Source organism: Electrophorus electricus, chromosome 5, assembly GCF_013358815.1.
Source record: "Electrophorus electricus isolate fEleEle1 chromosome 5, fEleEle1.pri, whole genome shotgun sequence".
Classification (NCBI taxonomy): domain Eukaryota; kingdom Metazoa; phylum Chordata; class Actinopteri; order Gymnotiformes; family Gymnotidae; genus Electrophorus; species Electrophorus electricus.
Window position 1 is genome coordinate 294,074 of NC_049539.1, and position 25,927 is coordinate 320,000.

Here is a 25,927-nt window from a genome sequence, read left to right on the forward strand (position 1 = left end):
AGTCACCACTCACCACACACACACACACACACACACACACACACACACACACACGTCACCGCTCACCACACAAACACACACACACACCAGTCACCGCTCACCACACACACACACACACACCAGTCACCGCTCACCACACACACACACACACACACGCCAGTAACCAATCACTAGACAAACACACACACGTGCGCGCGCCAGTCACCACTAACTACACACACACGCGCACGCCAGTCACCGCTCACTACACACACACGCGCACGCCAGTCACCGCTCACCACACACACACGCGCACGCCAGTCACCGCTTACCACACACACACACACACCAGTCACCGCTCACCACACACACACACCAGTCACCGCTCACCACACACACACACACACACACACACGTCACCGCTCACCACACACACACACACACACACACCAGTCACCGCTCACCACACACACACACACACACACACACACCAGTCACCGCTCACCACACACACACACACACACACTCACACACACACACACTCACACACGCCAGTAACCAATCACTAGACAAACACACACACGTGCGCGCGCTAGTCACCACTCACTACACACACACGCGCACGCCAGTCACCGCTCACTACACACACACACGCGCCAGTCACCGCTCACTACACACACACGCCAGTCACCGCTCACTAGACACACACACACACACACACACACACACACACAGGCCAGTCACCGCTCACTACACACACACACGCGCCAGTCACCGCTCACTACACACACACGCCAGTCTCCGCTCACTAGACACACACACACAGGCCAGTCACTGCTCACTACACACACGCGCGCCAGTCACCACTCAGTACACGCGCACACACGCCAGTCACCGCTCACTACACGCACACACACGCCAGTCACCGCTCACTACACACACACACACATGCGCCAGTCACCGCTCACTACACACACACACATGCGCCAGTCACCGCTCACCACACACACACACACACACACACACCAGTCACCGCTCACCACACAAACACACACACACACCAGTCACCGCTCACCACACACACACACACACACCAGTCACCGCTCACCACACACACACACACACCAGTCACCGCTCACCACACACACACACACACACCAGTCACCGCTCACCACACACACACACACAAACACACACACACACACACACGCCAGTAACCAATCACTAGACAAACACACACACGTGCGCGCGCTAGTCACCACTCACTACACACACACGCGCACGCCAGTCACCGCTCACTACACAAACACACGCGCCAGTCACCGCTCACTACACACACACGCCAGTCACCGCTCACTAGACACACACACACACACACAGGCCAGTCACCGCTCACTACACACACACACGCGCCAGTCACCGCTCACTACACACACACGCCAGTCACCGCTCACTAGACACACACACACACACACAGGCCAGTCACTGCTCACGACACACACACACACGTGCCAGTCACCACTCACTACACACACACGCCAGTCACCGCTCACTACACACACACGCCAGTCACCGCTCACTACACACACACGCCAGTCACCGCTCACTAGACATACACACGCCAGTCACCGCTCACTAGACACACACACACACACACACACACACACACACACACACAGGCCAGGCACCGCTCACTACACACACACACACACACACACACACACACACACACACACAGAGGCCAGTCACCGCTCACCACACACACACACACACACACACACACACACACATACAGACACAGGCCAGTCACCGCTCACTAGACACACACACACACACGCCAGTCACCGCTCACCACACACACACACACACACACACACACACACACACAGGCCAGTAACCGCTCACCACACACACACACACACACGCCAGTCACCGCTCACCACACACACACACACACACACACACACACACACACTACACACACGCCAGACACCGCTCACTACACACACACGCCAGCCACCGCTCACTACACACACACACACACACGCCAGTCACCGCACACTACACCCACACACGCCAGTCACCGCACACTACACCCACACGCCAGTCACCGCTCACTACACACACCCACACGCCAGTCACCGCTCACTACACACACCCACACACGCCAGTCACCGCTCACTACACACACACCCACACGCCAGTCCCCGCTCACTACACACACACCCACACGCCAGCCCCCGCTCACTACACACACACACACAGGCCAGTCACCGCTCACTACACACACACATGCGCCAGTCACCGCTCACTACACACACACATGCGCCAGTCACCGCTCACTACACACACACGCCAGTCACCGCTCACTACACACACACACACACACACACAGAGGCCAGTCTCCGCTCACCACACACACACACACACACACACACACACATACCGACACAGGCCAGTCACCGCTCACTAGACACACACACACACACGCCAGTCACCGCTCACCACACACACACACACACACACACACACACACACACACACACACAGGCCAGTCACCGCTCACCACACACACACACGCGCGCCAGTCACCGCTCACTACACACACACGCCAGTCACCGCTCACTAGACACACACACACACACACACACACACACACACACACACACACACAGGCCAGTCACCGCTCACTACACACACACGCCAGTCACCGCTCACTACACACACACGCCAGTCACCGCTCACTAGACACACACGCCAGTCACCGCTCACTAGACACACACACACACACACACACACACACACAGGCCAGTCACCACTCACCACACACACACACACACACACAGAGGCCAGTCACCGCTCACCACACACACACACACACACACACACACATACAGACACAGGCCAGTCACCGCTCACTAGACACACACACACACACACACACACACACAGGCCAGTCACCGCTCACCACACACACACACACACACACACGCCAGTCACCGCTCACTACACACACACCCACACACGCCAGTCCCCGCTCACTACACACACACCCACACGCCAGTCCCCGCTCACTACACACACACCCACACGCCAGTCCCCGCTCACTACACACACACCCACACGCCAGTCCCCGCTCACTACACACACACACACGCCAGTCACCGCTCACTAAACACACACGTGCCAGTTACTGCTCACTACACACACACGTGCCAGTCACTGCTTACTACACATGCACGCACGACATTTACCGCTCACTACACGCACGCCAGTCACCGCTCACTACACACACACCCACACGCCAGTCACCGCTCACTACACACACACCCACACGCCAGTCACCGCTCATTACACACACACGCCAGTCACCGCTCACTACACACACACACACACACGCCAATCACCGCTCACTACACACACACGTGCCAGTCACTGCTTACTACACACGCACGCACGACATTCACCGCTCACTACACGTACGCCATTCATCGCTCACTACACGCACGCCAGTCACCGCTCACTACACGCACGCACACGCCAGTCACCGCTCACTACACACACACACACACACACACACACGCCAGTTACCGCTCACTACACACACATACACACAGACACACACGCCAGTCACCGTTCACTACACACACACACGTGCCAGTCACTGCTTACTACACACGCACGCACGACATTCACCGGTCTCTACACGTACGCCATTCACCGCTCACTACACGCACGCCAGTCACCGCTCACTACACGCACGCACACGCCAGTCACCGCTCACTACACCCACGCACACGCCAGTCACCGCTCACTACACGCGCGCACATGCCAGTCACCGCTCACTACACACACACACGCCAGTCACCGCTCACTACACACACACACACACACACGCCAGTTACCGCTCACTACACACACATACACTCACACGCCAGTCACCGCACACTACACACACACGCCAGTCACCGCTCAATACACACACACATGCCAGTTACCGCTCACTACGCACACATACACACACCCACACGCCAGTCACCGCTCACTACACACACACCCACACGCCAGTCACCGCTCACTACACACACACCAGTCACCGCTCACTACACACACACCCACACGCCAGTCACCACTCACTATACACACACCCACACGCCAGTCACCGCTCACTACACACACACGTGCCAGTCACTGCTTACTACACACGCATGCACGACATTCACCGCTCACTACACGCAAGCCATTCACCGCTCACAACACGCACGCACACGCCAGTCACCGCTCACTACACCCACGCACACGCCAGTCACCGCTCACTACACCCACGCACACGCCAGTCACCGCTCACTACACCCACGCCAGTCACCGTTCACTACGCGCACACACGCCAGTCACCGCTCACTACACGCACACACATGGCAGTCACCGCTCATTACACGCACGCACATGGCAGTCACCGCTCATTACATGCACGCACACACATGGCAGTCACCGCTCACTACACAAACACACACACACACACGCCAGTCACCGCTCACTACACACACACACACACACACACACACACACACCCCAGTCACCGCTCTCTACACACACACCCACACGCCAGTCACCGCTCAATACACACACACCCACACGCTAGTCACCGCTGACTACACACACACACACACACACACACTCGTGCGTGCGCGCCAGTCACCGCTCACTACACACACACACGCGCGCGCGCCAGTCACCGCTTACTACACACACACGCGCGCCAGTCACCGCTCACCACACACATACACACGCGCGCCAGTCACCGCTCACCACACACATACACACGCATGCCATTCACTGCTCACTACACGCACACACCAGTCACCGCTCACTACACGCACACACCAGTCACCGCTCACTACACGCACGCGTGCCAGTCACCGCTCACTACACGCAGGCACGCATGTCACCACTCACTATACGCACGCACGCAAGTCACCGCTCACTTTACACACGCACGCACGCCAGTCACCGCTCACTATACGCACGCACGCACGCCAGTCACCGCTCACTTTACGCACACACACACGCCAGTCACCGCTCACTATACGCACGCACGTCACCGCTCACTACATGCACTCACGCCAGTCACCGCTCACTATACGCACGCACGCATGCACGCCAGTCACCGCTCACTACACGCACGCACGCATCACCGCTCACTACACGCACGCGCGCCAGTCACCGCTCACTACACACACGCACGCGCGCCAGTCACCGCTCACTACATGCATGCACGCCAGTCACCGCTCACTACACGCACGCATTCACCGCTCACTACACGCACGCATGCCCGTCATCGCTCACTACACGCATGCACACCCCTCACCGCTCACTACACTCACGCACACACACACACACACACGGCTCTCCACACACCAATATACTGTTGTTGGCAAGAGACCATCCCTGTTTTCATGCACATAGAAATAGGAACAAAGGAGATTTTGTGGAGAGTTCAGCACATGGAGTGAAAACAGAGCGGTTTGTATGTGAGGGGATGTGAAGACCTGTCATAGACCGGCCACAGCATATGAAGTAGCCTATATAGCTTATATAATGAGAATACAGCCCTGATGTCTCAATTATGAAGTGTAAGTGTAATCACGGTTCCATATGAGTGAGGGAGGGGCCAGGAAGGGAGGAACAAAGGATGAGGAGGGGGGAATAGAGAGAGAGAAGAGAGAAATAAAAAGATCGAGAGTCAAGGACAAAAGCAGAAGGCAGAAGCCCCAGCTCTCTTCCTGGGTGTCCTCAGGCCCAGATGCACCCAGAGGCCACCGGCCCACATGAGCATCGCTGCATAGCTCTTCAAGTCTGAGGAAAAGCTGGAGCGCTCTTTGATTCAAGGCTACACTGTGAGCTGGCGGTTTCTCCCTCTGCATGGTGATCTCTGAACAGGTGTTGGAAACTGAGCCACACTGGGGTGCCATTGTGTTTCAGTGCAGGAGTGAAGGTAATGACGGACTCTGAGTACCACTGATGGGCGATGTGTACTGCGGGACTTCAGCAGCGCAGATTCAGACATAAGCCAACCATATAGGAGACCTATAGAAGCAGCAACTCCGAACTGCCACCATTAACTAATGTGCAGCCTGCTTTCACTGTCAGCCTTCACTCCGCATCCTTGTCCTCTGCTAATCAGATGCGTAACAGTCTCTGCTGCACGTATACTGAGCGCTGAGCCCACTGGGCACACGGTTTCTGGGCCGCTTGAGGTCTTGTGGCCCCGGGGGTGTGGGACAGAAGCAGCTGTCTGCCTCCCCCACCATGTGATTTATGACTCTATATCTGATCCTCTCTAATTAGCTGCGCTCTCAGACAGTGAGGCCTGCCCTCATAAACAAACAGCCCTCTCCCCTACAGCTCATAATTAAAATCACCAAGACAATATCTGAAGGAGGTCCCGAGGGTTGCTCTGGGAGAGTAGACTGTGAGGACAGTTATGATTTGCATGGTGTGCACATCTCAGCATATTATAGAGAAGGGTAGTGCAGGAAGGAACACACTAATAATCACTGGCACATCAGGGTTGGCAACCAGCCAACCCTCACATAACACACCTGCCAATTAAGGCCTTTAGCCACGCCCCCACCCCAATCACCCACTTACTGAATCATCACCTACACCTGTTCATTTGTCTGCCTGTGTAAATCCCATAGGTGCCTGGGTGCTGTGTTGTGTCCTGAGGTCTCTAGCGTGCTCAGACAGTAAAGCCTGTTTCTCCACATCTGTTTCTCTTCTTGTTGTTTGCATTCTGCAAATAAACATTTTTGGAGTTCAACACACACAGACTTATATGAAGGCCAAATAGATCAGAAAAGTGTGTGTGCAATTCAGAGTTCCATGAGGAGTAATGACAGACAGAACCACTTCCACCCCATACACACACACACACACACACACACACACACGTACGTACACACACACACACACGCGTACGTACACACACACACGCGTACGTACACACACACACGTACGTACACACACACACACGTACGTACACACACACACACACACGTACGTACACACACACACACACACGTATGTACGCACACACACACACACACGTACGCACACACACACGCACGTACACACACGCACGTACACACACACGCACGTACACACACACGCACGTACACACACACACACACACGTATGTACACACACACACACACACACACACACACACACACACGTACGCACACACACACGCACGTACACACACACGCACGTACACACACACGCACGTACACACACACGTACGTACACACACACGTACGTACACACACACGTACGTACACACACACGTACGTACACACACACGTACGTACACACACACGTACGTACACACACACGTACGTACACACACACACGTACACACACACACACACACACACACACACACACACACACACACACACACACACACACACACACACACACACACGTACACACGTACACACGTACACACACACCTCCCTGCGAGGCTGCTATCCCCACTCCCCCAGCCCTTGGCTCGGGGCACGGGTGGTTGGAGCATCTCTGCTGCGAGGGGGTCAGAGTCGTCCTCCCGTCGCCGCGCCCACTCGCCTACCACACGGGGCCTCAGGACAGAGTTATAGACTCGCGGGTTCTGATGGGTAGCCACCCACAGGCAGGGCAGAGCAGTGCAGACAGGGAGACACAGTCAGAAAGGGGAATGCTGATGTCAAAAGGAAGCTAGAGATACAGAGACAATATGAGATACTCAAGATGGATTTAAAACAGGACAAAATCACAGCACTGTGGAGCCCTGGGTGCTGAGTCCTTTGAAGTTTAGCAGTGGCAGTGAAGTGAATGGCAGCTGGAGACCGAACGAGACTAAAGGACACTGCGTCCTCACAGGAGTCTTGACTGTGTTCAGTGAGACACAGCTCCAGGTGATTAAGGGCACTGATCTGACATCTGAACAGCTGCCCTCACACAGTTCTGAAGCTCCTGTGGGCTCCTGAATCCACACTAACACAAAAACATCTAAACAGTATCACTGTAATATGCGTATCACTGGAATGTATCACAGTAATATGAGTATAAAGGTCTATAATCCAACTGGGAAAAAGGCCCTGATCAGATGTTTCTTTGAACCCTCTTGGAGACTGAAAAACTGGACTTCAGGGATTGGGTTAGGAGTTAGGGGTTAGGAGTTAGGGTTTAGGGTTTAGGGTTTAGGAGTTAGGGTTTAGGGATTGGGTTAGGAGTTAGGGTTTAGGGATTGGGTTTAGGAGTTAGGGTTTAGGAGTTAGGGTTTAGGGATTGAGTTAGGGGTTAGGGGTTAGGGGTTAGGAGTTAGGGTTTAGGGATTGGTTTAGGAGTTAGGGGTTAGGAGTTAGGGGTTAGGGTTTAGGGTAGGATTACGCCTTCCTTCAACAGAGGAGACACTGACTTTGTCCAATAAATATTTGTTTTTGGATTAGACAGAGTTAAAGAATTCAATACAGCAATGTGTTACCTGGTCAAGCTCATCAGATAAGGCAATACCTGTGAATGAGAGATTGATTTTCAAACATTTACACACACACACACACACACACACACACACACACACACACACACACACACACACACACACACACACAGAACCTGCTCACACAATACATCCACATGCACACAGTTACACTTGTGGAGATTTGAATTAATGCCTAATGACATGTACAGGTACAGGTACAGTCTACATTAGTACTGACGTGTACATTAGGTACAGTCTACATTAGGTACAGTCTACATTGTATTGACGTGTACATTAGGTACAGTCTACATTAGTACTGGCGTGTACATTAGGTACAGTCTACATTAGTACTGACGTATACATTAGGTACAGTCTACATTAGGTACAGTCTACATTAGTACTGACGTGTACATTAGGTACAGTCTACATTGTATTGACGTGTACATTAGGTACAGTCCACATTAGTACAACCGTGTACATTAGGTACAGTCTACAATAGTACTGAGGTGTACATTAGGTACAGTCTACATTAGGTACAGTCTACATTAGTACTGACATGTACATTAGGTACAGTCTACATTGTATTGACGTGTACATTAGGTACAGTCTACATTAGTACTGACGTGTACATTAGGTACAGTCTACATTGTATTGACGTGTACATTAGGTACAGTCCACATTAGTACTGCCGTGTACATTAGGTACAGTCTACATTAGTACTGACGTGTACATTAGGTACAGTCTACATTAGGTACAGTCTACATTAGTACTGACATGTACATTAGGTACAGTCTACATTGTATTGACGTGTACATTAGGTACAGTCTACATTAGTACTGACGTGTACATTAGGTACAGTCTACATTGTATTGACGTGTACATTAGGTACAGTCCACATTAGTACTGCCGTGTACATTAGGTACAGTCTACATTAGTACTGACGTGTACATTAGGTACAGTCTACATTAGTACTTACACTAACCACCAATGAGAAATAACAGCAATAAAGTTCCTTCGAGTTCTAAAGTAATAACCCTCAGCTCCATATATGAACGCCCCGTCCCGCCCTGCCCTGCAACTGACTTCGTGAGAGGTTCTCCAGTGCTCTTCCCAGTTTCTTGCTTTCCTGTAAGATGTGGTTGAGCTCGTCGAAGTCTCTGCTCCCAGGGCGGCTGTTCCAGTCCCAGGAGGGGCGCTCGATCCAGCGAGGCACTGTGGCGAGAGACACAGGCAGCCACACTGCATGCTTTAACGCTGATTTTATTTACTCTCCAAATCTTAGGCATCGCGGTCTTGTAAGCACAGAGATCAGCTGTATTGATAGGACCTGAGCATAAGCACAGCACAGAACCAGCAGAGCCCAGGCGGAGCTCTCGTTAGGCAGGCAGGAGGCTTCTTTGCTCTCCTTCTCTCAGTAGATGCAGAGAAAAGCTGAGAAATCAGTCCAGTTTACAAACTGTAGCAGCCAATGTTCTCCTTCACGCACAATCAGCTGTCTTACAGTTCTGCACGAATACAACGTCCTAAAAATGTGAAGATTGGCTCAGGGCTTCATGGCGACAGCACACATTAGTTCAAACCTTCCCAGGTGTCATACAACACTAACATTTACCAACATGTACTAACACTAGCTAACCTTTACTAACATTAACATGTTTGGCTACCACGTCACCCCCTGGTGTTTGGCTAGCGATAGTTCCCCAATTGCTTGAAATGTCACTGTTTTTCTGCACTTCTGAAACTTTGGTTTTCACAGAGAATACTGGGGGCACAATGTCAGCTGTACATTTACAGCTTTTATCTAAAGCGACTTCATTCTGACTGATTACAACATGAGTAATTGAGGGTTAAGGGTTTGTTCAGGGACACAGCAGTGGAAACTTTGCAGTGTGGGGCTTGAACCAGCCCCTCTGATGATGTGTGTCAGACTACATGCTACGTTACCTGGAGTATCAACACACTGCTGAATAATGAATTCAAATTTAACCAGTTACATCACTGGGAATCTGACACTTCAAAAACAAAGGCGACGTGGAAAATGAGAATGATGTGGATGATGAGAAGTAAGATGGTAGTGGATGTGTAGGAACAGAGAAAGATCTCGAGTATCTGAGAACACCTGTGGAGAAGAATCTAACAGACAGAAAGACAGACCCACAGGGAATAAACTCTCTCTCTCCACCTACATCAACAGTCTGGCATTTTCTGCTCTGGTGTGGGACTGAACGCCTGTGCTCCATAACAATAAGCACAAACTAAACATTACAAGAGAATTTTTAAAAAGCTGATCTCTGATCAGTGTAAATGGACAGCTCTAACAGTCAGGGAGTCAGTGATGTGTCATCACTCACATGATTTTGACTCGGGTGACGGTGGAGACATGCTGGACACTGCCAGGTCACTCTTGGACTTCTTAGGCTTTTTGTGATAGTCCTGCCAGACTTGGTCAGAACTCCGGAAATCCCGCCGATTGCTTTTGCCTGTGTAGAGGAATTGAGCGTTTGGGATCTGAAACTAAGAAATCACTTCAGTTCAATTAATCTGTTTTAATTGTAGTTGGATTTTACAACAAATGTTTTCATAAAGAAATCAGCTTTACAGTGTGTTCTGCAGCAGAGCCAAATTAGAATAATTTAATTAGAGAGGGAGGGAGGGAGAAAGAAAAAGAAAGAGAGAGAGAGATAAAGAGGAAAGGAGAGAGAGGCAGGCCAGTAGATGTGGAGACACAGTAGATGTTCCTGACCTGAAGAGTCGCTGTCTGCCCACAGGGCAGCAGATCCAGAGAAAGTTCTCTGCAGTGGGCCTGGACTCTGCTGCTTGGTCTGCAGGTGTCCAATCAGGAAAGGGATGGGATAGTCTGGAGTCTCCGTTATAAGTTTGGTCATCATCTCCTAGTACAGCACAAGGGAGAAAACTCAGGGATGTCTCAAAGAGAACACTCAGAGAGAACAGTCAGAACACTACAAAAGAACACCCGGGGAACACACTGAACACAACGGCAGAGGAGGAAGTCAGTGAGACACGTCCTCCCCGCTAATGAAGACGCTGAAGCAGTACAACAGGCAGCAACAGGGGCTGAAGAAGATGACGACAATGAAGAAACATGGAAACGTCTCCAGATAAGAGCGTCTGCCACATGGCATAAATGAAAGAGCAGAAGGACCTGCAGCGATGGAGCAGACCTGACGGTGGTCTGAACTCTTCAACAGCGTCAAGTCAAATATAACGTCAGGTGACATGGTTGTGTGCATGTGCGTGCGAGAGATTTGGCCTCCTTCTCTTCTCTACATGAGCTCATGTTTATGTCACCTTAATAGAAACTGTTTATTCTAATCCTGACCTTAAGGAGAGTCTAATTAAATACACGCTTCTGTTAAGTGCTTATGACCTCAGTCCACAGGTTCATGTTTCTGAAGCTTAGTCACACACATGCCAAGGGAACTGAGTTCACTCACAGTGTTCTCATGAGAGCTGATTGGTTCTCTGATTCTCTGACATTTTAACTGTAAGACTCCATGAGTTGTTTAGTGGAATAACCTGACTGTTACGATATCTGCACTCTGACCTTTTCTCTAAAACTCAAAAAATAAAAAAAAAATCTTTCAATATTTTTTAAGCCCCAGACAGAAAGGTTGAAAACAGCAGGGTTCATCGCACTAGCTTTGGCTTTACTGATCCAGAGCAAGCCAAATTTAAATCGTATTTCGCTTTGGTAGATGTAGTCCAAGTGTTGGCTTAGACAATAACAAATCCTACATCACTGAAGCAGAATTCATACCTCAGGAAGGGACGTTTCAGTCACTACAGCAACACAGGAGAGTAGCAGACACCCACAGGCCTGAACCAGCGCACGATTCAGGTTCAGCACACCACTCCTCCCAGGATTTTGTTCCAGCCGCCTGGTTATACTAATTAGCTCAAACCAGCAGGTGGAATTCATTAGTGAAAGCAGCTGGGTGACACAGAACCATTGGCAGGGTGTCCACGAGCCCCAGAGAGCCGCATGTACGCTAACAGCATTAGTGCAGTGGAGAGGTGCACAGCTGTGCACACACAGCTCAGGGAGTAGGAGCAGGGTGAGGCCATGCGATCACCTGGGCACCACCACGGAGTGTCGACATTACAAACAGGCCTGGCAGCTTGTTGGACTGCAGATGGAGTAAAGGTAAGAGTTACTACAGGGAATACAAACACACACACACACAGATGGTTTGAAACAGGGTTCAATGTGTGTTTAAATTTACTCTGTTTAAGGAATTTTTAATTGTTTTCCTTCATCTGCTTCAACTACAGTAGACAAAGCAAACACAAACGATTTCATGAAAAAAAGAAAAGCATCTTGGTTCTACAGGAACTCAATTATCAGTCGCTTAAGACACAAAGACTTCGACCCAGCAGTTACAACCTGAGGCCTGTGGGTAATTCCACTAACCTAGCAACAGGGGGTGCAGTAGTGAAAGATGTAATCCGAGTGCTGTGCAGGGTGTGAAACACATAAAGCTGCATGAAACACTTCCGAATCTTGAGTGTATAATTTTGTTTGGGGTAAACAGAAAGATGTGGCATCAATCACAAGGAATATTCATGAAGAAATTCAAAAGAAATGCTCATGTCAGACAAGTGTGGCTGGCCTTCAGTTTCACCTCCGCAACATTCTGTTACAAATCACAGCCAGTGAACAATATTTGTACATCAGGCAGGCAGAAAAAAATAAACATCTGTCCTGCTTTCATTCAGAGAAAGTTTGGGTAGAATGTAGACCACCACACACAACCGCCTTAACAGTGAAGTGACATTTTCAGGCCGTCCTCTAATAAACTGCTTCCTGGGAGGAAAGTGTGTTCAGACATGCATGCCAATCTGGGTCAGCATCCAAGCAGAAGAACACAGTTAGCATCATATCTGCTAGATCCCGTCATCGAGCCGCCCTGGAGAGGCAGGACGTCTGTCAGACAGTGACGGGCCTGTTAAGAGACATCCTGGCAGGCTTCCAAGGCCCCCTGCCTTCAAGGATATCAAGTTGCTAGGACTACAGTGCCCAGGGACTAACCACTGTGGAGGGACTACATTAACCACAGACCCCCTGGGTCAACAGGAAGACACAGATCATTCTGTCTCTAAAAAGACGTGCACTACATGAAAAGCTCCAAGCAGCACTTGGAGAGAATCCTTATTTAAACTATTCTATCCAAGCAGTCTTGCTGCGTTCTGCCGGAGGAACACAGGGTATCCAGAGGGTTTGATCCATGGAGAAGAACCTGGAAATGAATCTGGCAGCTTTAGGTTCCTGGAAGCCCTGGTGCCTGCAGGTCAGCAGACCAAGTTCATCAGCGATCACACTTCTGTGCTTCCTTTGTAAACAAGACCAAGAGGAGAGAGAGAGAGAGAGAGAGAGAGAGAGAGAGCCTCACACTTCCCGTCAGCCAGCTCATCTGTGTGGCAGGCCTCGGGCTGTGTGTGTGTGCGTGCACATGCGTGTGCATTCGGCAGCAGTAATTACTCCAGTCTTTACAGGGGATGTGTGTTGGCGAACACTGCCTTCTCATACAGCCTCAAATTGAGCTCATTAAACCGTGAACGGAGTAACCCGCCCCCTCCGCACACAGAAGACGATGGCCTGGTATGTCCTCTGTGTGTGAGAACGCGTCCTGTGCGCAAGTATGCGTCCTGCCTTATGTGCCACTATATAAAACATTCCTACTCCTGCATACCAACCACAGTCGACGTCCCGGCTGATTTGTCCCCAAGAAACAACTAAGCTACTGTTTGACAGGTTTCAGAAACTATTTTTAGTGTTAATCTTTTATTCTGCCCATATGAGTCTGCATTTTTCCTTCCTGTTCCCGTTACAATAAGATTTCTGGATGTTTCTATTACGCGCACACCAGGTGAGGTGAGTAACCAGTGGGCTTGCAGCCACTTACCTCAACATTATCCCACTGACTCATTATTTATCCACTTAAGCAGCCAATCGATTGCTGGCAGCTGGTGCTGTCAGAGTGACACCCCTTTATGTCCAAGTGATTTAGCCCCACCTCCTCACTGTCAGAGCAATGTAGCCCCACCCCCTCTATGCTGGCAGGCTCTGCGTCTAGAGCCTTCTGCTCCAAAACCAGCAAGACTCTTCATATCCAGATTATCATGAAGCCTGAATGTGAAACATCTGTACTTCCATACTATTGTTTTCATTCAGTATTTATCTGGCTTCCACCATATTACCGAGAGAAAGATACAAGCAAATCGATGAGTATTCAGAGGACTGAATGTTGTTTGTATGGCACATTACAGATTGAAGACACAGTGTCTAGTATGTGGCGTTTTAGTTCTTTTGTTACACTGAGGAAGTTCCTCTGTTCCTGGAGGAAAAAGCACTTGTGTGTCTGAATGTGTTTCATGGAGTGACATTTAGGGTCCGATTTACTGCAAAGACAAATTGCAGGAAAGAAGCCGCAGCTCTGAGGTCCTTTCTTGCTTCTTTGCTGTCAAATTATTTCTCAGCGAACCGCCGTGTGTGGGGGAAGTAGGCTCGATATGAAACAAATGCAGCGTACAATATTAAACTGCGTGAAGAATTAAGTTTTGTCTGCAACTCATTTAATGCAGAACTCCTATGAGAAGACGAGCTGTGACAAAGGAATTAGATCCACTGTCGTAGAAAATATTAACAGCAAAATCACAGCAAAGTAAAAGTCAATAAAACATGTCTGTACGATATGTGCCGACAGTGAATCTCCAAACGACATTCATGAGCCTACATACCGACCAACAGCTTCAGACTGACCTCAACGTGACACACTGTGGGTATTAAACCTCGGTGTAGTTGATATGCTTTCATTAGTGTGCAGTTAATAAACGTCATTTACCATCTGTAATTAAAACACTTACTTATTCTGAAAATGTGAACCTCTCTTCAATCCCCAGTGCCACCCACCAAGAGGGGTGACGGGTCACGTGGTCGTGTTTTAGTCAACTATATATCAGATATATACCTCAGATAACAACGATAAGATCAGATGTGTGTGTGCATGCACGCGCGTGTGTGTTCTCTCAGTATATCAGCTCATTCCTTTTACCTAGTGGCCTTAGTTTAGGACATGACTACCTCAAAGTATTATCATTACAGACAGACAGAGACAGACATCGGTTTATTAATTGTAGAGAGAAACTCAGGGTCCTGGAACTGGCTGCCATGAGCATGGTGCCATCCTGTAACCTCACATGTTCTTACAAACACTTGTCACTGAGCAATAAAATGATTCCTTCAGAAACAGCATTGGGTCAATGTAGTGTGACACACTCTGTGTGGAAGTCATTCCCAGCCACAGCTGCCTTTTAGACATAACAATGAGCGCCCCGTGACATCTGGACAGCCCGAGCAGGACCGGAGCCTTCCTCTGTACTTATCTTCCTCTTCATCAATTTACTACTCTAAAAGTGTTTTAGACTGTGAGGAAGATGGAGGCCATGCTGCTTGCAGTCAACCTGATGTTTAGATAATCAAACCGCTCCAAAGTGAGGAAGTCACCCCACGTATTTATCCATAATTAGGGAGTCTCTCTGCATAATGGCCCCCGTGTTGAATTAAGCGAAGCGCCGTTACTGCACCAGGGGAGTTCGGCTTCTAGCGTCTCAAGTGTCTCGTCAGTAAGTGATGGATATAAACCACAGCCGAATAGAGCCATGGATTCCATAAGCCACCTGTAGTCTCTCCCACTGCTGACAGGGTTATAAAGGGAACAACCATCGTGTCTGTATCCTATTCTTGTACAGCTCTGAGCACACAACACATGATCTTTTATGGGTGATACTGATACAATTATATGAGATTCAATTATTTGTACATGTAACATGTCTTTCTTTCAAATGCAACAGAATTCCAAAATCTTAATATATTCAAGAATACAACTACTGTTCCAATGGGCACAATTTGCATTAATGAACTGCAGGCATTTTAGTACACTCAGGCAGGGAGCCACACACACACACACCTGTGCCAGTCCCCCCCCCCCGCACACACCTGTGCCAGTCTCCACTGGTTCCAGTCCCCACACACACACACACACACACACACGTGCCAGTCTCTGCAGGCAGCTTATGACAAAGTGCAAAAACCCTCTGATTTCTCAGTAAAATATTTGGATTAAGAAACAGTTAAGTTACTATAAATTAATCAGTGCTACTCTGAAATACTGCATACAGTTTTTTTTATTTATATGTTTGTCAACAAAAATAAATGAATAAATTAGTGATTGAGCTATAACTTATCATCTAATGTCTAAACTGAAATAACATTTTGCCCCCTCACTTGGTGCAACGTTTCAGAGAAATCCAGATGCTTGCGGATAAAATGAGGTGTGGTTTTGATCCGAGAAGAAAAATCCAACACGGTAGTCCAAATACAGGCCAGAGTCAGAACCAGTGGGTTAACAGAACCTGAACAATAACTGAGCCAGTATGATAACAGAACCAGTGGGTTAACAGAGACAGGGAGCATCATAGACAGATCATGTGTGTGTAGAGTCCAGGTGGAAATCCAGAAAAACAGAATAACCAGGCAGACAAATCCAAAGGTTGAGACAAAACAGAGACAAGCAATCAGAAGTCAGTGTTCAATTCAGAAATACAATAAAACATAACACTCGGTACATACTTACAAAACTAGTGATGATGCTTCAAAACGTGCATGTGGAACTGGCAGGTTTAAAATGACAGAGTAATGAGTAACTGGTGAAGTTAATAGTCCGGTGATGATGATCACGTGATTTGTTGATGATTGGCTGGGTGTTCTTCTGAGTTGTCACTGGAATGCTGGGAATTGTAGTGATCCAGGGAAACGGGTGGCGTGACACCTGGGGAATATTCTGCATAGCAGGATTTTTGTTTATCCAGATAAATGAAGCTCTAATTTGAGTACATTGTAGTAGGAATGTCCCTCAACTCTTCCCCTATTGGACAGTCTTTACTTTGGATCTTATATTATCCAGCTAAGCAGAGAAATCCATCTTTGTGGAAAACCCCTTTGATTTGTCTGTTTGTATCTGTTTCTATGTGCTTTGTATGCCATGTGCTTTTGTTTTGTTTTGGTTCTTTGGTCCCCCCTGGCTGAACCCTTGACATGCACCTCACGTGAGTCTCTTTTTGTAGCCCCTCCTGGTAATTGTGTTCTTATTTTAGTCTGGTCTGCATCTTTATTTATCAGTTACTCTGTAGCTTTAGTTTCCTGTTTTATTCTCCTTCTCCATTTGTTATTTTATATCCCCTCAGTATTTTCACTACGGACTTAAACATAATCAACTCATGCTTGCATCCTGCCTTCACGCCTCCTTCTCTTTCCCTCCTCTCTCCCTCCTCCTCGCTCTCCTTCCTTCTCTCTCCCTCCTTCTCTATCCCTCCTCTCTATCCCTCCTCTCTCTCACTCCTCCTCTCTCTCCTTCTCTCTCTCCTTCTCTCCCTCCTTCTCTCTCCCTCCTTCTCTCTCCCTCCTTCTCCCTCATTATATTTAGTCAGTTTCTCTGGATTCCCTTTTGCAAAGACTGCAATTTGCAAGCTTGTAGTATGAGATGTACTGCTACACTTCTCCTGCACTGTAAACTCGTGCTCGTGGATGCGTGATCTCAGTGGTGTTGTTAGCAGTGCTGCGGTGTGTTGACCAGACTGTTCAGGCCATAAATGAGATCTGCCAGGGAAGTACTCTGGATAGGGGTGTTATTTTAGATTTAAATGCTCGTGCTGAGAACACAACCACTCCATCAAGACCATTTTAAAATGAAAGTTCAGCTATATTTCTTACCAGAGAAAAAGCATACTGGTGCTTGAACAAACCAATATTTTTACTCTGAATGCACAGAAGAATGCTTGTTGCAAAGGCCACGAGAGTCACACTCTGACAAACATGAAAGCCAAAGGTCACCTCATGCTGGTTTAGAGTTTAATAGGGGATCTCGTCCGCCTTTCCAGGCCTTGGAGGTGCCTTTCACACCGCGCGCGCGTCATGGCAATATTCCAAACCTCAGTTTCAGACTTGAACGGGCCAGGACAGACGCGCGTGTCAAAAAGAGAAAGCACGCGAAGGAACGGGGAAAAACGTCAGGACGAAACCAGTAGGCGCTGACAGGAGAGTCGCTATGATCTACAAACAGGGTGTGTGTCATTGAAAAGGTCTCGGCACAAGACACGCGTACGGGCGCGTGTGCGGCTGTTCTGAGAGGGTCAGATGGCAGTTCTCCGTACTGCATTCAACACCACAAATTCTTTCCATCCCTGAAGGAGACACTATATTATCCCAATCGCAAATAATTGTTAAGCATTTCCCCTAATGAATAGATCTTGTACCGTTTCGGCGCACGCCACGGATCGCGCGCTGTCCGTGGTACTGGGCCACTATCGCGCTGCTTTTAGCTTTATTGCTGTTTGATATTCCTCCCACGCGCGCAGTGCTTGCTACAGGGTAGCTGATATATCAGCAGTTTGCTTTATGTGGTCACTGGGCGCGTGCCAGCCGAGGCGGGACCTGGGGTAGCGCCGCGTGATGTGAAAGGGAAAAGCAACTCGTAGTGAACCGGGACCGTGCTGCTCACCACTGGAACACACGGCGAGCTCGTTCAACGGCAGCGCTGCGCAGGCTGTAGTCTTTAGCAAAGGTTGCCATTGCAGAAAAAAAGTCTTTGCCGTTACCTTTACTCACGTGCTCTGTAGGATCCCAAACAGGAAATCGTTTTCTTCTGCCCAGCTGCCACATTTCTGATTCACATACACCGAGCAGAGTTTTCACAGGAGCCCGAGACGGACTCGAATCTGTGATTAGACTGTTAAAAGAACACGGAACAGTAAAACACGAGCTAAATCTACACTGCCTGTCTAAAGGCTATTTGGGAAGATTGTGCACATCGCCACGCGCATCCTTCAGAGAACTTCAGCTTTAACCTGTGACTGGGAACACGCGCAGCCTCACCCTTAGGATGTCAAACTCGTGTACGGGTTGTGTGCGATGACAGAGGAGACCAAGCAGACCCGATCTGTGGGACATGTGGGCTAGACCTCAGCCTCCTGGTTCCGCCCATTAGTCTACTTCTCCCTGGATGTTCTCATTTCCAGCTTTTTTGCACGGGTCACGCAAACCGCTCCGCGTGGGACTCCTCACGAAGTCCAGTCCAGTTTGGTTTGAAATCAGTACAACACCGACGGACTTTAGTTGTGTAGGATTGTAGGAAACGGCCATCCTGTCAGGCTGTTACATGCGACTCACCTCAAACAGCGGTCCTATCCGGTTCTTCTCCAGGTAACACTGAATTCGTGAGTGCTGCTGAGCCGCCATGGGGAACCTCGCGCTACACGGACCCGTTCGAGCCCTGGACGCTTCAGGCGTGCGCGTGCATTCTCGGGGTTAGACGGGCAGGTGCGCTCGCCGGACGGACTGCGGCAAATCTTCACATGCGCAAAGAAACACTTGTCAAGCTGCAAGTTGGGTCCGTGCTAACGCATCGCTGGAAGTGAGCCGCCTGCGTCCGCGGTCTCGTTACCGTACGGGACTCCCCGCCTCTGCCGAGCAGGGCACGAACGCTCCTCTCTAAAGCCAATGAAAGACTTTTTTCTTAAGCGCTGTCACCGAGTCTTTCGCGTATTGGCTGTTCAAATATGATGTACAGATCTGAAGACCCGCCTGCACCGTTTACCGGAGTAGTAACCCCACGCTCTACCGAGCGGGTATCGCTCCTACAGGCGCCTTAAGGGCATCGTGTCTCCTGAGGAGCAGAAGCACGAACACACACTGCTTGACGGTCACAAACCTGCATCAGACCCTGTTCACGTTTGAGAGGAAGGAAGCGCCTATAGCGGGCGGTACAGAGGGATCTCCCGGCAGATCTACCGGTAAACGCACGCGCAAAGGACACAACCACATGGCGCGATTTCAACTGTAAAATTATGTATCTTAACATTTCAATCGTGAATGATCTCTGTGGTTAGATATTCCACGGTTCGTTGTGTCGGACATTTCAACAGATATGTTGGACATTGACGGTACATCTCGTAATGGGCCAAACTAGTCCGACACGCCTATTGTATTACTACGTGTTTAGGGTGCATTCAGACAGGAGGACGCAAATCTCACTGTAGTAAACACAAATGGGGAAATGATGATGACATATCGCTTACTGTAATAAAACATCTTGACTACTTGGGCTTGCTTTTATTTCTCACAAAATAAGATTTACAGGAGACACATCTCCTCACTTTTGCATAGAAATAACTCCAGTACTCGTCACCACCACGTTAAGTAACACTGAGATAAAACATGATACAGAATGACTCCTGAGGATGGGATATTTCCACTGAGGACCCAGAGGCGTCCATGTGCAATGTTTGTAAGACAGTAACACTGATGGTGTCAGCTAGGTCATAAGAAAACCTTTACAAGGAAACGTTCCAGTACAGTTTTGTTATCAGTTATCCACTGAGTAATATTTAGCTTAATGCAGCTCTCTTCAATGTTTTAAACACTCAGAGATTTAAGAAAATATCAAACAAGACTATACATTGATCCATCTTTTTAAAAAATGTAAAATGATTGCAGAATATTTCAGCCAAAGAGAATATGCATGTCTTCTTTGTCTTCCTTGTGTACATCTCAAAATAATAATGGAGAAAGGTGAATGTTTCCTGTGGGTGCTACAGAGACCTCATTTCAAACATCGCTTACATGTGAGGTGTATTTGAGGTGTAAAGTCTGACTGACATCACTTGTTCAGGAGTGGACAGCAGCCCAGAGACAAACACATGTTGTTTGGATCCGTTTGTTCTCAAATGAGATGTAGTTCTGCAGCAGAACAAACAACAACAGCTACAATAACAACAACAAGAATAAAACCAAACTGTGTATGTACACTGGAAATCCCTCCACAGTGAAGGGAGGCATGTGTGTGTTTGTGTGTATGTGCACATTGTGTGCATGTTTGTGTTTATGTGTGTGTGTGTGTGTGTGTGTCTGTATGCGTGTTGTGTCTGGAAGAAGCTGAACCACAGTAGCTCAGGGTCGGCTGGCTCAGGGGTCACCATCTGGAGGTGGAGGCTGGCACAGTTTGTACAGTCTGGCAAACGGGGGAAAAAATTGACACATCATGAGTTAAAAACAGAACTCTTCACATGTTCTCCAAACCCTTCACATGTTCTCCAAATCCCTCACAAGTTCTTCACACCCTTCACGAGTTCCTCAAACGTCAGGACTGGTGGTCTCCACAATAGTGTGCTAAGAGTGTATGTACCCTGAGTCACAGTGCGTTCAGGTCTTGTCTCAGTGCAGAAGGCAGACGTTAAGCATCACACTGCTGTGATGTGGCAGTCTTTAACAGCCAGTCTGCTGTGATACTGGCAGACAGCAGCTCTGTGCAGGGAGGCTGTGCTCCCAGGGATCTCGCGCTGACCTGCACAAGCTTCTGTATGACTGGAATGAGCTGAAGTTCCCAAACCACAGGAACAGCTGTGATTTGAACAGGATGGCTGAGACGTCAGACCCCATAACACGAACATCTGCGCTTGAACTGATACGTATCAAAACCCGTGTTTCTACTGTATGTGTTGTTCACTTTCTCTGTCTGAATCTCTCTAAGTCTCTAGCACACATATGCACATGCACGCACGCACACACGCACGCACACACACATGCACATGTACGCACACACACACACACACACACACAGATGCACACACGCACTCACACACGAACACACACACACACACACAGATGCACACACGCACTCACACACGAACACACATACACACACACACGCACGCAAACACACACACGCACGCACTCGCACACATACACAAACGCGCACACACACACACACACAAACTTTCGCACGCACACACACACACACACACAAACTTTCGCACGCACACGCACACACACACATGCACGCACACACGCACGCACACACACATGCACATGCATGCACACACGTGCACACACACACACACACACACATTCATGGACGCACACACAGAAACATTCTGAGGTCACCCCTCAGCTACACAAAAAGTTTTCTGTTGGTTTGTTTGAGTGGTACAGCACATTAGCCAAGTAACTGCCTCTGGCATGCTCCCCTCATCCTCCCACTGTTATTGCCCAGATCTGCCCTCAACCGGGAAATTCCTCTTCCTCCTCATGAAATCATCATTCTGATGTTGTGTACTCTTCCCAGACTGCCTGACCCTCATGCTCTTCCCAGACTGCCTGACCCTCATGCTCTTCCCAGACACTGCCTTCCTGCTACAACACTGGACTGGATAGACTATGACAAAGTTCTCTTATCCGGAGATGACCAGTTTTGACACTTAGCACTCAGTGCTTCAGTAGTGTGCTCAATGCTTCAGTAGTGAGCTCAGTGCTTCAATAGTGAGCTCAGTGCTTCAGTAGTGAGCTCAGTGCTTCAATAGTGAGCTCAGTGCTTCAGTAGTGTGCTCAGTGCTTCAGTAGTGAGCTCAGTGCTGAAATAAAACCTCTTGATATTGGATCCCCCCTTTCTTCACTGTTTACTTTTGTTATTATATTATTACGTTTACATTTACGTTTACGGCATTTAGCAGACACTCTTATCCAGAGTGACTTACAAAAGTGCTTTGTCATTATGTTTCTAGATTTTTTAGAATTAATTTAGGAGAGTATCAGCCATGTACAGCTGGTCATACAATAGAACAGAACAGCTGTTCAATACAGAGCACGTCATCAACATATAGAGAGGAAAATTCAATTGAAAAGCCAAAGCTGTGTGTGTGTGTGTGTGTGTGTGTGTGTGTGTGTGTGTGATCCACCATGGTTACCTTGGCACTGAAGTTGGTGTGCGGTCTCTGACTCCCAAGTTCTTGGCTGAATTCTGCACTCTGGCCCCCTGAAGAAAGCAAAGAATAATTAAAGAAATACACACAGGCCTGTGAGAGCATCTGTGCACGGACCTGCTATACAGTGCAGTAGTCCTGCTATAGACCAACATGGGCATGTTTTCAGTGCAGTAGTCCTGCTATAGACCAACATGGACATGTTTACAGTGCAGTAGTCCTCCTATAGACCAACATGGACATGTTTACAGTGCAGTAGTCCTCCTATAGACCAACATGGACATGTTTACAGTGCAGTAGTCCTCCTATAGACCAACATGGACATGTTTACAGTGCAGTAGTCCTGCTATAGACCAACATGGACCTGCTATACAGTGCAGTAGTCCTGCTATAGACCAACATGGGCATGTTTTCAGTGCAGTAGTCCTGCTATAGACCAACATGGACATGTTTACAGTGCAGTAGTCCTGCTATAGACCAACATAGGCATGTTTACAGTGCAGTAGTCCTGCTATAGACCAACATGGGCATGTTTACAGTGCAGTAGTCCTGCTATAGACCAACTTGGGCATGTTTACAGTGCAGTAGTCCTGCTATAGACCAACATGGGCATGTTTACAGTGCAGTAGTCCTGCTATAGACCAACATGGGCATGTTTACAGTGTGGTACTCCTGCTATAGACCAACATGGACATGTTTACAGTGCGGTAGTCCTGCTATAGACCAATATGGACATGTTTACAGTGCAGTAGTCCTGCTTTAGTCCAAGTCCTGTTCTTATCCCAAGCAACTTACATATTTATTACTATGATAATATTTGTGATCCCTGGCAATCAAATCCATGATCTGGGTTTTGCCTGCATCTCACTGTGTCTGCTGTACCAGAGGAGCCTTTGGAATTGGAACAGTAGGAACTGTGACCTTTCATAAAACCAATTCTATCCTCTAACTCTATCCTCTAACTAACTCTATCCTCTAACTCTATCCTCTAACTGTAACGTGTGGTGGCCCGAGTGCCACAGGGCGAGGGGCAGGACGCACACACTCTCTTCGACATGGACGAACATTTAATTGAAACATAAAGACGACGGCACTCACATGTGTTACAAACAATGAACGCAACACGGTTACCACTGCACAAACACGATTACATTTAACAACGGCAAGAAAAAAGTTTAACGTTCACACATTACGCCAACAATAACCGACAACACTGCACACAACGACAAGAGTTTAAATACACAAAGACTAACACAATACAGGTGTGTGCAGGTGTGGCTACGAACATGACGCTCCTACTGCATGTGGCTGGCCAAACCACGTGCCTCGCAGGAGGCGAGCGTTCCGTGACACTAACTCTATCTTCTAACTCTATTCTCCAACTCTAACTCTATCCTTTATCTGCTAACTCTATCCTCTAACTCTATCCTTTAACTCTATCCTTTAACTCTATCCTCTAACTCTATCCTCTAACTCTATCTTCTATCCTCTAACTCTATCCTCTAATTCTATCCCCTAACTCTATCTTCTATCCTCTAACTCAAACTCTATCCTCTAACACTAACTCTATCTCTATCCTCTAACTCTATATTCTAACTCTATCCGAACTCTATACTCTAATTATCTTCTATCCTCTAACTCTATCCTCTTACTCTATCCCTAACTCTATTCTCTAACTCTATGCTCTAAATCTATCTTCTATCCTCTAACTCTAACTCTATCTCTATCCTCTAAAACTATCCCCTAACTCTATCCTCTAACTCTAACTCTATCCTCAAACTAACTTTAACTCTATCTCTATCCTAGTCTGCCACTCTGTACGGAGGCTCATTATAATGAGACCTGAAGTCTCTCCCGTCTGAGGACACGTTCATCAGACCTCATCCAAATGATTGGTTATGAGGTTATAAATCAAGACATTAAATATGAATGAGTCACAGAGCTTCCGAAATGTTCCATGGTGATGTAGCACAGGTGCTTGTTAAAAAAACATGGCAGGCGGTTGAACAGTCAGCTTAATCATGGAGGGTGGAGTTTCCTCACATCAGAATGACACGTGCCCACCTGGGGCTGACGCAGGCGAACGCCTCATGCTTGTCCTGATATTACATGTGTCCATAAATAGAACACTGCCTGGGGGGGGCGGAGACAATGGGACATTGGGAGATGAGGCAGGATGGGGTAAATACAGAATGGGGTAGATACAGGATGGGACAAATACAGGATGGGGTAGATACAGGATGGGGTAGATACAGGTTGGGGTAGACACAGGATGGGGCAGATACAGGATGGGGCAGATACAGGATGGGGTAGATACAGGATGGGGCAGATACAGGATGGGGTATGTACATGTCTCCTATCTTTCTCCTCTCTCTGGTGGCCAGTGGCCAGTGAATGCCTTATTTATAAGCTGTCATTAAGTGTACGCCATGAGTGTATGTGAGTGTGAGTGTGAGTGTGAGGCTGAGTGTGAATGGGCATGTGAGTGTGAGTGTGAGGGTTACCTATCCTCTCTATCCTCTCAAAGCGCTCCCATATGTGCAGGCAGGCCAGTCTCTGTGCTGCTGGGAGATGAGAGGAGGGAGGGAC

At 48.5% G+C, this 25,927-nt stretch overlaps 2 protein-coding genes across 3 annotated transcripts in view; both read right to left on the reverse strand.

Annotated features, from left to right (window-relative positions):
• c5h8orf34 (chromosome 5 C8orf34 homolog) overlaps nucleotides 1-20,642 on the reverse strand; it is a 62,204-nt gene extending 41,562 nt beyond the window's left edge. Inside the window, exons 1-6 of the mRNA XM_035526417.1 lie at nucleotides 19,752-20,642; nucleotides 11,250-11,394; nucleotides 10,858-10,986; nucleotides 9,590-9,718; nucleotides 8,510-8,538; nucleotides 7,497-7,654 (exon numbers count right to left, since the gene is read on the reverse strand). Coding sequence (XP_035382310.1) covers nucleotides 7,497-7,654; nucleotides 8,510-8,538; nucleotides 9,590-9,718; nucleotides 10,858-10,986; nucleotides 11,250-11,394; nucleotides 19,752-19,820 — 659 coding nt within the window. The 5' untranslated portion in view covers nucleotides 19,821-20,642. The remainder of the gene's footprint in view (nucleotides 1-7,496; nucleotides 7,655-8,509; nucleotides 8,539-9,589; nucleotides 9,719-10,857; nucleotides 10,987-11,249; nucleotides 11,395-19,751) is intronic.
• A 36-nt stretch (nucleotides 20,643-20,678) lies between these two features.
• Nucleotides 20,679-25,927, reverse strand: part of prex2 (phosphatidylinositol-3,4,5-trisphosphate-dependent Rac exchange factor 2) — a 98,796-nt gene continuing 93,547 nt past the window's right edge. The window contains exons 39-41 of one of the 2 annotated variants that reach the window (XR_004776018.1): nucleotides 25,843-25,927; nucleotides 23,324-23,391; nucleotides 21,577-21,591 (exon numbers count right to left, since the gene is read on the reverse strand). The exon at nucleotides 25,843-25,927 is cut by the window's right edge and continues 48 nt beyond it. Coding sequence is in view for 1 of the 2 variants with exons in the window: in XM_035526093.1 (XP_035381986.1) it covers nucleotides 21,546-21,591; nucleotides 23,324-23,391 (114 nt within the window). In the remaining variant the exon portion in view is untranslated. Of the gene's footprint in view, nucleotides 21,592-23,323; nucleotides 23,392-25,842 lie in introns of both variants that reach the window. The other variant, XM_035526093.1, reaches the window with a different exon arrangement.